The 13,496-nt window shown below is 42.2% G+C and overlaps 1 protein-coding gene across 10 annotated transcripts in view; it reads left to right on the top strand.

Moving 5' to 3' along the window:
* gramd2aa (GRAM domain containing 2Aa) overlaps nt 1–6,151 on the top strand; it is a 29,309-nt gene extending 23,158 nt beyond the window's left edge. For all 10 annotated transcript variants that reach the window (XM_023952853.2, XM_023952844.2, XM_078944237.1 and 7 more), the window contains 6 exons: nt 202–273; nt 364–420; nt 1,381–1,558; nt 3,605–3,698; nt 4,633–4,737; nt 4,817–6,151. In XM_023952853.2, the coding sequence (XP_023808621.1) occupies nt 202–273; nt 364–420; nt 1,381–1,558; nt 3,605–3,698; nt 4,633–4,737; nt 4,817–4,820 (510 nt within the window). In that variant the 3' untranslated portion in view covers nt 4,821–6,151. The remainder of the gene's footprint in view (nt 1–201; nt 274–363; nt 421–1,380; nt 1,559–3,604; nt 3,699–4,632; nt 4,738–4,816) is intronic.
* The last annotated feature ends 7,345 nt before the right edge of the window (nt 6,152–13,496 follow it).

Below are 13,496 nucleotides of genomic sequence, written 5' to 3'. Positions count from 1 at the left end.
CAAAGACATAGAAAAAGGCTGCAGCAGCCGGCTGGGGTTCTTCCTAATAAGTGAAGAAAACTGGACCAGTGAGTGTGATGTCGCCCCTGGAAATGACTTGTTTACTCCCATTTTTTGCTAACTTTATTTTATCTCGTTTCTTCTTTAGACCAAATCTTTTATGATTAATTGTTTATTGAGCCTTTTGTTTGCGATCCTCAGTATGTGTTTGTGTCGCTGCTGTCACGAGACAGCGTGTACGACGTCCTCCGCAGGATCTGCACCCACCTGCAGGTCAGTGAACGCACCACCTGCACGCCCCATCTGCTTCCTGCCGTGATGTGTTCGTGTCAGTGAAACGGGCGATTGCTTTCGTTTTTCCAGGTTGACGGGAAGAGTCTGAGCTTAAAGCAGTTCATGGAAGAGCCGACCTTATCCCTGGTCAGTGAAACAATCCCTTTCTACCAACTATTGCAAAGTGTTTCCCCTCTAAACTCCAAAATGTTGTGAAAGCTGAGGTCTGACTTCAACCCAGTGGAGTGAGACCGGATCCATCCATCATCCTGTTGCAGCCCCAGCCTTGCAGAAAAACGTCCTCTGAGTCTGCAAGATGTTATCAAAGGCCACTCTGAAGTCACCTTGTGTTTGTGTGCTCTGCAACAGCTCGGCTTTGTGTCCAGGAATAATTAGATCCTGCTCCTTTCTCCCTCTGGGAAACTCAGCCACCATAGTCTTTAGGATGATAAAGTATTTGAACTATACTAAAAAATATATTTATCTTTGAATTGTTTCAAATCGAAATGTTTCCCCTTTCCATCGGCATTAGGACATAATAGTATTTGCTTATGGAATTTAAAAGGAATTCCAGGAATCTTTCATGTTTGCTCTAATCATTTCCAAATGTTTGCCACCGATTTTTGGCTTCAAGTGTCAAAAAATGAAAACGCAACTTCTTTATTGAAGCTCAAGTGAGTAGTAGCTTCAAACAACCACAAGGGGGCAGAATCCAGGACGAGACGAGTAAAAGTAGCTCAACATCCACCACCTTAAATCATGGTTAACAATGACGTGCTAGAAGTTGGACCGCTGTTGGTCAAATGATGAGGAGAGGTAGAGGGGGCTAGGAGAGTCCCTGACGGAGGAGTTTGCTCTGCAGGGTGGACCTCTACAGATGTGTGGAGGAGGAAATCAGAGGTGATGGTGGTGGATGTTGTAAGAGCAGAAAGCAGGTGGAGGAACACGCTGCTGAGAGAAGTCAGTGAATTCAGCCACAGAGAAATATTGAAACCCTTTGGACGGACATAAAAAGCTTTGAACTGATCCATCAGTCCAGGATCTTTATTCTTTTACTAAACCCGACTTCCTTACTTCAGGTGTTTCTGTCCGTTTTCAACGCTACAGGACGAGTTCCCGGTTCCAGATGAGTTCCCGGTGGTGGACGAGTTCCCGTCAGTCTTGAAGTGGAGACGGAAACCCTCGGTGGTTTCTGTGTCCTCCTCCCTGCCCGACCTCCTGGGAAACTCCGGCAGTGGCTTGGGAGCGGCGGACACGGTCTTCAAGTCAGAGCAGCCGCTGGAAGGTGAGGAACCAACCCGGTGCCGGTCTGAGCTGTCTGTCTGTTCTCTGGTAACCGCTTCAAGTCACCACGCCCGTCTTTTCATCCTGATTGTCACGTTTTTAGCCAAATCAAAAAAAGCTGTGTTGTTTTCTAGGACCTAGTCTCTGCAGAGCAGCAGCAGTTCATTAGAAATTCGCCTCTGAGTTGTGGGCGGGACTGTCGGTGCAGAGCAACGCCGCCCCTCTTTCCTCTCCCCGTTGTTCAGAGCTTGAAGCTTAGAGCAGCAGATTTTCTACATCACAAATACAAGTTTTTTCAAACTGCATTTTTTTTGTCTGCTCCTCATTCACAGTTTGAACAAAGAAAAACGCAGAAAGACTTGAATTTGTTAAAAAATGCAGTTTTAATCTGAATCTGAAGTCCTCCAACACAAGAACATGTTAGTGAGTCTGAACTCGTTATACCTGATGAAGTTGAGCTAGTTGTTTCATTTATGATTCTTATCTCCAGAACCTTTGTTTGCCAAGTTACTTTTTATTTCTACAAAATAGATTTTCAACTTTGTCTTTTACATTTCTGAAAACTATAAATTATTATTTTTTTTGCTTTTATAAGAGATTTTGTCTAAGTTTTAACGATGCTAGTGTTCCGGCAAGAAATAACTTTATTTATTATACATTTGAATTCTGTTAGTATTATAAAAATCAACATATTGCACAAACATTAACTGACACAAAATCTCCTAAAATATTATTATTTGTTTTAAATGTTCATGTTCAGTAAATTCCGTCCATAGGTTTTATTTTTTGTTCTAACGCCTAAAAAACTGGTGTGCAGAAACGTTGATTGTGATTTCCAACAATAATAACATACTTTCCGTGGATCAGCAGTATTGTGTATCGTGTTGTTCTTAAATCGACTTTAAATCTGCTCGAGTGGATTATATGCAAAGGTTACAGTCAAATGCAGATTAAGTTGAGATTAACACAAACGTGTTTGCAGACAAACACGTTTGTGTTAGGAAACACTGCAGACGAGAGCTTTTGGCTAGTTTTTAGTGTTTCAGACAAAAATTTCGATCCTTTTGTTTGGCCTTCTCTATGGTTTTTAGATGATTTTTGCATTAAGTTTTTTTTTTAATGCATTCTAAGTAAAACGGCACACGTTTTGGTTTATGAAAAAGTTATCAGCAATTCTGATTTAGAGACAGGAAACAGTCAGAAAAGCTTATATTTTGGAGCATCTCTTTATAAACCGTTAACAACAATGACAGAAAATCACGTTTATTTAAATCAGAATCAGGAACTAACGTGATCATAAAACATTTATGGTATGAAGGAAATTCATACTGTCAAGTCATAAAATGACAAGTTTGCCAATAAATTAGAAATGTGTTACCATTAAAGTGAGATGCTTTGAAAGCACTGAAGCACAGTTAGTAAAGAGGACATTACTGCCATGGTGAACGAAAAAAAAGTTCCCGAAAGCAGAATTCATGCGTTTATAGCGTGTGGACACAGCAGAACCATGAGATGATGGTATTCGTACCCAGAGTGAACTGTGTGTTTGGGGGGTGGGGGGGGGGGGGGGGGCAAGGGACCATTTAGAGTCATGTGTTGTCAAGGACAATGTTGGCATTATTGTGTAGTCATGTCAAAACACAGAAGTCAGTTCTTCCAGCAGTTTTACTTACATGCAATCTACAGGTCCACCGCTAGATGGCAGTAAAAACAAACAGTTTTTTAAATACCAAGAGAATTTTGTTTTGGCTTTAAGTACAATATCCCAAGTGCAGACATGTGGCCTATAATAAACAATGTTTAGCAACATTTTTTCAATGTTTTAAAACCAAAACACTTGTTTGAATGATAATAGGAGAGTGAAAAGCAAAGACTGTGAACTGATGGATGTTTCATGTCTGCATCCCAATAATCGGATGGACTCAAACTGGTGGAACAGCAGCAGAATCCAAATATGTGGCAGAATTAAGCCGAGCTCATGGTTTTGTGTCACTCTGTGTGTGTGTGTGTGTGTGTGTGTGTGTGCGCGTGTGTGTGTGTGTTTTAGAGCGAGGTCTGCAGACAGACAGAAGTCTTTTATCAGAGCCGGTGGCAGAGCTGGGCCAGATGGAGTACCAGCTGCTGAAGTTCTTTACCCTGCTGTGAGTGTTCAAGAAGACACACACACACACACATACACACACTGACAATACCACCTTCACCTCCTCCAACAGCTGACTCACAGCTACGCACACAGATACACACACACACACTGAGACTAAGAAGCCATTAATGTTGTCTGAATCAGTCACACAACCCAGCAGTTAAAACAACTTTATCTTGTGTTTGTGTAAAGCAAACTCTTCCTTCATGACATTCAAACAATAACATCTGAATTACTAAAAAAAAAAGGGGTTGGAATTTTTGTACGAAGGCAAAGCAAATAATTCAGACTAAAGATATTTTAGCTGAACTTGCTGTTGAATTGTTACCAAATATATTTATTATTAAAAAGATAACCAAGTGATCGTAAGGGTGGATATTCAAATCTTTGAGGTAATCGCTACAATCACGGCATTTTTGCAACTGTCAGTGAAACTCCTGGACTTGTCAGTGGCTGTTCTGGTCCAGACCCTGCGGGCAAACGCCTCCAACTGTCCCTGATTTGGATCCGTGTCCTTCTCCAGGCTGCAGGTTCCAACTCCTCTCAATCATTTGACTTTGATTCAACCAGGAAGTCCAGAAAGAGATTTTCAATCAACTTGTCTTAGCAATAAAAGATGTTTGAAAAGAATTATTGTTATTTAAAAAAAGTAAGTGTGTGTATATATATATATATATATATATATATATATATATATATATATATATATATATATATATATATATATATATATATATATATATATATATATATATATATATATAAAAGAACAGTATCTATATTGGGAAAGAAACATGAATGTTCATGTTTACCAACTGTGAAATGCTGCCCCCTAGTGGTAAACGCATACATTACAGATCACTTCTTTCACGCCCTTGAAGGTTTATAGTTTGTTTTTTTTTCTAATGGTGTGTGTCTGCTCTTTACCATAGCATTATCCTCCTCATCCTCTCATCCTGCTACTTGGCCTTCCGCGTGTGCAGCCTGGAGCAGCAGCTCTCCTTCCTCAGTAATCCAAATCGGCCCCTTCGAGAAAGGTGATGCACGACCCCATGTACGGCCTCCTGTGTCGTACTGTTACCTCACCCATGACCAGAATGCTGCCTCCCCACACAGATAACCGCTGCTCCCCATACCTCCGCCAGCCGCCTCCACTCCCCCCTGCTCAGATCACACCAGCTCCCAGGCAAACCAGGAGGAGGAGGAGGAGGAGGAGGAGGAGGAGGACAATCGATGAGTCCAGCTAACCGCCTCATCCTGGACCGTCTTCTCATCTAGTGGTCACTTCCAGACTATGCAAACAGACTGTAGATAGGTGTAATAGACAGTAGGTTTTGCTTTAGATCATGACTGTAAGGCTGAGTAACGTGAGGATGCTTTGGTGCGAGGAGAGTCCTGAACGGAGAGCAGAGACGTCTGCTGGTTGACGCGTTGCTGGACAGAGAAGGGATTTGAGTTACTTGAAAAAGACTGACAGTAAAGATAACGTATGTGTTATTTCATGTCCATCCTTCAAATCCAACTGTTTTTTTGTGTTACTTTAAAGATTAGTTGCAACGATGCACTTTTTAAAAAACTGGTCTTCATTCTTTTAAATGTATATAATGGAGCTGTCGTTGCCTTACTGAAGGTACTCTGAAGTCCTTTTGAATGTATTTCAGGATGACTGTAATGCTACGTTCGCACCGGGCATGTAATGCTTGTTCAAGACTGGGCTTTTAGCATTCAGTGTTCACACTGGTCTGTCGCTAACACATACTACCGCGTGTACCTGTAGCTACAAGAGGCTGGGGGTGAGATGTCAAAGCGGTGAAAAATCTGCTGAATCTCACTTCAGGCTTTTTGCTTTCACAGCTCTATTCTGATAAATGAAAGACTTGGTGTCATAGGATTCCGTTTGGGCAGAAACTGCAATTATTCTCCTTCATGATCAATTTTCAAACGGTTGGCACTTCCGTGAATTTAAGATGGACGCCATCCAAACGTCACTAATAAATCCGAGTTCCTGATTGGTCCACGTTAAACTGGTTTAACTTTCAACACACGTTCAAATGCCGTGTGTTTTGTACATAGAGGCCAAAAATCGACTTTAAACCGTGTATATTGATGCGTAAGCATGAGAGTTTAAGCACGTGGACTCGTCATTGGAAGCAGTCGCTCGAAGGCGCTTTTCTGAGCCCGGCGTGGACGTAGCATCAGGCTAGACGCAGCCCCGTTTCACTGGTTTCCAGTCGTGAACTGACGGATTAACGTGTGATTTTTATCATCTCACCGCAGAGAGAGGACCGGATCAAAAAGATCTTTTTTAGTTCTTAATCATTGCTGTTTCTAAGATGTAAAAAGAAGGCTGAAGTCAAAGTGTTCTATCTTTTGCAGACCTGGATAATGTGAAGTCTTTGCTAACTATAGTTGTAAGAAGTTCAAATGACATTAAAACAAAAATAAAAAAGAGTTTGTAGATTTGGGCAGTTTCTTTGGGGGGGTTGGAGTTAAAGAAAAAAGTACCATTTGCTTTTTGTTCTGTCATGGTGGCATTGAGCTTGAAAGCAGCACACTGCTTTTTATTAGCCTTCACAGTACAGCTGCAATCAAAACCCTACAGAAAGGCGTCTGCGCTTAATGAAGGACACGTGCAGCGCTGCCTGAACACGGATGTTCTGCCCTGCTGACAAACAGAGAACATGTCACCCATATCATGGGTTCTCACACGAACAATTCATACTCCAGAGAAAAGGCTGTTTTTAACTTGTTCTTGTGACTTTTTTCTCATGATGGAGGACATTTATACAGAAATTAAGCTTAAAATATTTCTTAATTCAAGTTGTTGTGAATCAGGAGCTGAAAAACATGCCATTGTAAAAAGCTTTTAGATGTGACTTAGAACCATCAGCTCCCTGCTCTGCTCCATTCTGATGCATCTACTTGCAGACAAATAGATCCATGTACGACTTGTACCAATTGATTTTTTTTAGTGTGCATTTTTTGCAACTCTAAATCTTACAATTGTTTTTTTCAATAGATGTCCTAATTTTTTTTCTTTTAAAAGTATTCTAAACATAAACTATTAAAAAAATTAGCAAGTGAAGCAAAAACAACACCCAACATTTTACATTTAGTCCAGGTTTTCGTTCTTGCTAAGATCCTTTAACACCTTTTGCAGTGAAAGGGACAAAAAAAAGTGCTTTTCGTTTTAGTCCTTGTGGGACGGCTTACCCCCTGCAGGCCTCTGGAGGCACAAGGATCGGAGGCGAGCGCTGCACCTCTCTCTGTGTGTGGGGACAGAGTTTTATGGGCGGGGTAAAGATGGCAGCTCCCGACAGACGGTCAGACTTCCTGCTGCCGTGTCCATTCCTCCAGGGAGCTGCGGTGCCCGTCCTGGAATGCCTCTCCGGTGACCTCTGACCCCCGTGGCGTGAGCTGCACTGCTGACTGAAGCTACACACTGACGCTCTGCACAAACCTCACACCCACGCTGCACAGCTGGGGGTTTTCCAGGAACACATCGTTGCAGTGCTTCATGGAAAATTTACAGCTACAAAATAATAACAGGATTTCATCGGCCATTTCATGATTTTTAAGCAATCACATTAACCCTTGTGCTATCTTAGATGACCCAACCCTTGCATTGACGTGTTCTCCCTACCATAACAAAGGTGGATAAAGGTGGAAAGATTTCATGTAATCCATGGACACCAGTGAAGATCACAAATCATTGAAGAAAAAAGGTTCAGAACACTGTCTAGTGGGTCTAGATGACCCAACTCCCAATGTTAAAGTGACTAGGATAGCACAAGGGTTACAGCACCATTTATCAACTAATTTTCTTTCTTCAGAAGGCAGAACGGCTGTCCTTCCTGCCTCGCTGCTGTCGTCTGCCGTCAGAGAAGCAGAATCCCCTGCAGCCACATAGCAGCACATGTTTTGATGACCAGAGGTCAGCCGTGATCTCTGATGGTTCTGTAGATTATTGCGTACGAGCGCCGTGTTCTCTGGACAGATGCAAGCAGCAACGGATCCAGATAAATGCGCTGCAGCTTCACAGAATAACACAGATCAGTTTAGAACAGGACATGTGGTAACTCTGCTCTCATGTTTTAGTCAGGACGGGCCTCACAGGCTGAACTGCTGCTCCGGTTGACCTGTGAGACGTCTGTTTGTAAAGGGACGAGGTATTCACACTGTTTCTCTGTGTTTTATGTTTATGTGATGAGAGGAGCCACAGTCTACGGTGTTTGGAAAATGAAGTGATAGCTGACAGAGGGGGGGGGGGGGGTGCTGCAGGATGGGGAGACCTGCAGAAGACCCCCAAAGTCTTCTACACAGATCCAGTCTCCTCTTGAACTCGCTTTTGTGGTTGTTGTTTTTTTTAATTCATTTTTATTTCTTTGATTTAGGAGTTCTTGACGTTCTGGCTTTACCATGAGCTAAAGAAGTAGCATTTTTCTTTAGGTTATAGTGTTTCAGGTCTTTTTCTTTTTTTTTATTTTTTAGAATTTCTAGAGCTTCTTTAAGATGGAGATGCGTGCGGTTCTAAAGTAGCCCAGCACACCGGCACCCTGGGGTCCATCTATGATGTCGTGTGAGAAATGATTGTATTATAATAGATCCGGGCTGATTATAGTGTTTTATATGAGTAGTGTCTGAAATTGGAAACAAAAAATACTAATGTTTTTTTAACTTCATGCAAAAATAAGAGTTTAAAATGAAAATAAATAAATAACACTTAAATATTTTAAGGCATAATGTGATTTGAAGCTTTGTTTGCTACATCAGGACAGCAGGATCCAGACCTTCATCATCGGATAAACAAACACCTGCAACCAGTCTGAACTTTCATTCATTGGGGATTCATTTAGTTTTAACCCTTGTGCTATCCTAGGCACTTTAACGTTGGGAGTTGGGTCATCTAGACCCACTAGACAGTGTGCTGATTCTTTTTTCTTCAATGATTTGTGATCTTCACTGGTGCCCATAGATTACATGAAATCTCTCCACCTTTATCCACCTTTGTCATGGTAGGGAGAACACGTCAATGTAAGGGTGGGGTCATCTAAGATAGCACAAGGGTTACATGAATGTACGGAACCACATCATATGGTTCCGCATTTTTCATTTAATGGAAAGCTACATGGAAGTTGATTCATAGAGAATAGATATGAGAGCTGTTTAAATGTAGAAGTGTTTTATTTTGAAAGTGAAGCCTTTATAGATTTAGCATTGAGACATTAAATAGAGTTTATGTTGCACCTTTCTCTCTGCTCAATAACATCATAGCGAGCGAGTCTTCTTTACCAAGCTGTCTGTGATTGGTTCTTTTTTTTATTACTGAATGCTGTAATATGTCTTTATTTTGTATTTGCCTTTGTTCCTTCACACAAACGTTACATTGTTTTGTGTTGTTGCTGTTAGCACAGTTATCCTCTGTCAGTACAACCTGTATGTTCCGGTTTCTTCTCCTCCAACGGTTACTTCACCATTTCCGCGTCTTTTACAAGATTCAGACGTTTAGCAGAAACACAACAAAGAGGCCTGGATGAGCTCTCTTTATCCATCAGCAGTTTTCAGAAGAGGCTTGTTCAGAAATCTGTCCTCCATTCAGTTGTTGTACCAACAATCACAGCACTATTTTGTCTGAGAAAAAACAACAATAAACTGCATCCACTGCTGCCAGCTATAAACGTCCTCTAAAAGTTAGATTGAAATAACTCTGCTGTAAGCCCACTCTAACTTCCCGTCATCCATTTGTTTCCACGCTCTCCCACTAACTTACAGTCCCCCACACCCCCAACCTAACATTAGACGTGCAACAAAAATGGCAGGAATATTGGAGCTGTCCAGCCGCACAGTTTAGATCCAGATTCCAGCTCAGACGAGGAAAACAAAGACGTACATGGATCCATTTGTGTACAAGTGGATGCATTAGAATGGAGCAGGGAGCTTGTGGTTTTCTTCGTCTTGATCACTGTTACAAGTTTTTGCAAACAGCCTTTTTCCTCTGCTCCTGATTCACAACAATTTGAATGAAGAAATACTCAGAAACAGAATTTTAATATGAATTTTCTTTATGTTTGTCCTCCATCATCAGAAAAATGCTCCAAGAACAGGTTAAAACCACCAAAAACACAATTCTCCCTGGAGTGGGTCTGTAAGATGAATCTGTGAGGATTCTTATCACCCAGGATGATTCCATAGCAACAGAGGTTTGAAAAATGTTTATCTGGACTTCGTTTTTTTGCCCTGATGAGACGTCTTTAGTCTCAAAAACTAAGTCCAGATGACCGTTTATATTGTTTCTCTTTATTGTGTTGATGCTGTAAACCACTCTCCAGCTCAAACTTTGACCTTCAGACCATGCAGCAAGATATTTAGCTCAAAAGAGAACCAAAATCCTCATCGGTTTGCTCTAAAGTAAATGAGAAACTGATGCTGGGGGGGGCTTCTGGCCTGGGGGGCTCTCCTCCCCTCTCCCGGTCTGGCTGGTCTGGCTGGGTAGGATCTGGCTCCCCTTATGAACACACGGTTCTCGTCGGCAGCATGCATGTATCTCCACCCCCACGTGCACGTGCACACTGCCACACTGCTCCCTGTCTGCTTCATCCCTCCTCCTTACCCACAGTGTATTGATGGACAGATTTTTTTCGCTCATCTTAGTGTCAGATTTTCACCTTTGATGTAACATTCGTCTTTCCAGCTGATCTGGTATAATTGTTACAGCTTAAAATAATAACTTATTCAAATCAGTGCTTGTATCCCCCACCTTTTCACCTTTCTTTCTTTTACTCTCTTCCACCCTCCCCTCACATTCTTCCCCTCTCCCTCCCCACACACACTAAATGTAACAAATAAATAAAAAATAATACGACAAAAAGGGGTTTATCCCTTGTGCTATCTTAGATGACCCCACCCTTACTTTGACGTGTTCTCCTTACCATGACAAAGGTGGATAAAGGTGGAAAGATTTCATGTAATCCATGAGTGAAGATCACAAATCATTGAAGAAAAAAGTTTCAAAGCACTGTCTAGCGGGTCTATATGACCCAACTCCCAATGTTAGTGCCTAGGATAGCACAAGGGTTACAGTTTTTTTTTTCCATCTGCATCCCATTCTTGACATTCACTTCGTCGGAGTTACGCAGAAACCACACGGAACAAAAACATTAGGAGATGTTGCTGCTGCTGATCCAGTCATCTGAGGCAAACTTTATGATTTTTGGTGAATGCAGCAGATATTTATCCTCACGTTTCTCATTCTTCTGCATGGATGCTCTAAACCCAGCTGGAGCTCTGACCCCACTGTGCTTCTTTGGCCATAACAAAAATGAGACTTCACTCTCACGTCTTACATTTTTCTTAATTTTGCACGGGTGGACTTTCTGTGTGATCGTGCATTTGTCTCTCTACAATATAAAATTAGAAAACTGTGAAACATCTGTCTCTGGAGCCTAATTTTTGGAAGAAGCTGCATTTATTGTAAGAATTGGTATTTTAAAACAGAAGTGCGGTTCATTACATGGGGTTTTTATATTTTATAATCAATCTTTTATAGTTATTTGAATGATTTGTGAGTTTTTGTTATCAGATGAGCAGATACTGTGGGTGACAAGCGCTCTGTTTTCTACAGAAGAGGCGTAGTGTTGATTGAAGCTACAGCCGCCATAGAAGCTGGATTTTCTGCAACAGTCGGCTTTCCAGTGCAAAGAGCGTGTTGGAAATAACACGAATCCTTCAGTTTTGGGTGTTGGTGAGGTAAAAATGCATCAAACAGGGACCCAGGCAGCAGTATGCCGATAGATGACAACAAGAGGCCAAATTTCCCTGTAAACAGGCATTCCCGTCCCTGAGAAAGGGTTCAGTCAGAGTCACATCTGTTCTGCTCCAGCTCTGAGGCCCCTGATGAAGGCTGAAGGCTCGTCGGACCGGTTCCTCAGGGTGAAATATGCACAGGGAATGAAAACGCGTGGGATGGAAACATTCCAAACCATGTGAACCTAAAAGAACAATTTCTTTTCTTTGACACTTATTTACTGCAATGTTCATGCTGGGAGGATTGGGTTTCATTTCAGATCTGTTTTTTTTTTATCTCAATGATCTTCAAAGAAAAATTGCATCAATAATTGCCTCCACTTTAATTGCAGTGCGTTGTTGCAGCACGTAAATATGGTAACATGCAGATGAAAGAGGAACTGTCACCTGTCTGGATTCCCGGACTGCCAATGGAAGCAAACAGATTTGCACATTTTGAAATCCAAAGTGTCAAATGAAGTTTTGCATCATATGACAGACAGTGTGTGAACATTTCTGTCTGATAACCTTGTAGGTGACGTTTTCTCAGGTTTAACCCTTGTGCTATCTTGTGGGGTCAAAATGACCCCACCCTTACAATGACATGTTCTCCCTACCATGACAAAGGTGGATAATGGTGGTAATTCATGGACACCAGTGAAGATCACATATCATTGAAGGAAAAAGGTTCAGAGCACTGTCTAGTGGGTCTAGATGACCCAACTCCCATGGTTAAAGTGCCTAGGATAGCACAAGGGTTAATAACGTAGGTTGTTTTTCTGCCAAAACCCAGATTTCACAGTAACAAACCTCTGTGACAGGTTTGAAGAACAAACCATCTTTACATCTATTTGTGAACCTAAACTAAACCTAAACATCCCAGATTTCCTGGATTCAGTAGTGTTGATAAATGTTTCCTTCATTCAGGTTCTGTTGTCCTGAAGTTGAGTCACAGGATGTTGACTTCAGATCTTCTTTCTTGAAACATTTCACCACCCATCCATGGCTTCATCGGTCTGAGTGTGCTGCGTTTGGCGTGACCACACCCAACAATCTGGTGATGGAACCAGGAGAGGCCTTTCACATTCATCACCCTCTCATTTTTCCCCCTTATGCCTTACTCACATGAGCCCATATGGAGGTTGACCTGTACTGCAAAGTGTTGGATTGTCATAGAGACGAGCGGCTGCAACTCTTACGGGACATCATGAAAGTGAAACGTGTGGTGAGTGTATTGGGAAGTATTGGTAAGGCCAGTCTTGTGACGCACAGGTGATGCTGTGGTACGGAGCCCTTATGCCACATAGTGAGTATCTGCATGTACCGGCTCCTTGCTGATCCCGAGGTGTCCAGATAAATGCCTGTAGGACGGCCGTCCACACAAACTATGGTCTGATTGTGTGGTTTCCTAAATTCTGTCATGCTGCATGCAAGGAGCACACACTTATCACATGAACAGCACTAATAGGCTCCTTGTGCTGTCTGTCTTCTTCACTACCACCCATCGCCCGTAGCATGTCCATAGAGAACAAGGAGCATGAACAACACGGAGCGATCCACAACCTGATATTTTGAGCGGGCCATCTGCGTGCCCCGGGCAGGCCTGCCCATGCTCTGCCTGCATCCACCCGGAAGTTGTGAGTAAGGACCATCCATTTGCAGGAATGAGGGTGACCCAAATGGGGGGGGGGGGGGGGGGGGGGGGGGGTATATGTGTACTTGAACCCAGCAAATTAACCAGGAAAATTTTTTTTTTGTCTGAATTGCTGTCAAATGCAGGGAAGTGGTCTTTAGGGGTGAGGGAGATCTGCTGAACCCATTTGGACGAGCAGTGAAACATTTCCAAGACAAAAAGACTTTAAGTCCAGGTGACTCCAATTTAAGACAAAAGCATGAAGATGACAGATCCACATGTTTGGACACTCAGAAGTTCCACTGTGTGTGTGTGTGTGTGTGTGTGTGGGGGGGGGGGGGGGGGTTGATGAAGTCTGCTGGGAATTAACTGCATATGAAA

The sequence above is a fragment of the Oryzias latipes genome, chromosome 3 (assembly GCF_053564925.1).
Source record: "Oryzias latipes strain Hd-rR chromosome 3, Olatipes_Hd-rR_3.1".
Classification (NCBI taxonomy): domain Eukaryota; kingdom Metazoa; phylum Chordata; class Actinopteri; order Beloniformes; family Adrianichthyidae; genus Oryzias; species Oryzias latipes.
Note: the sequence above shows the minus strand (reverse complement) of the source record. Positions and strands in the feature narration are given on the sequence as shown.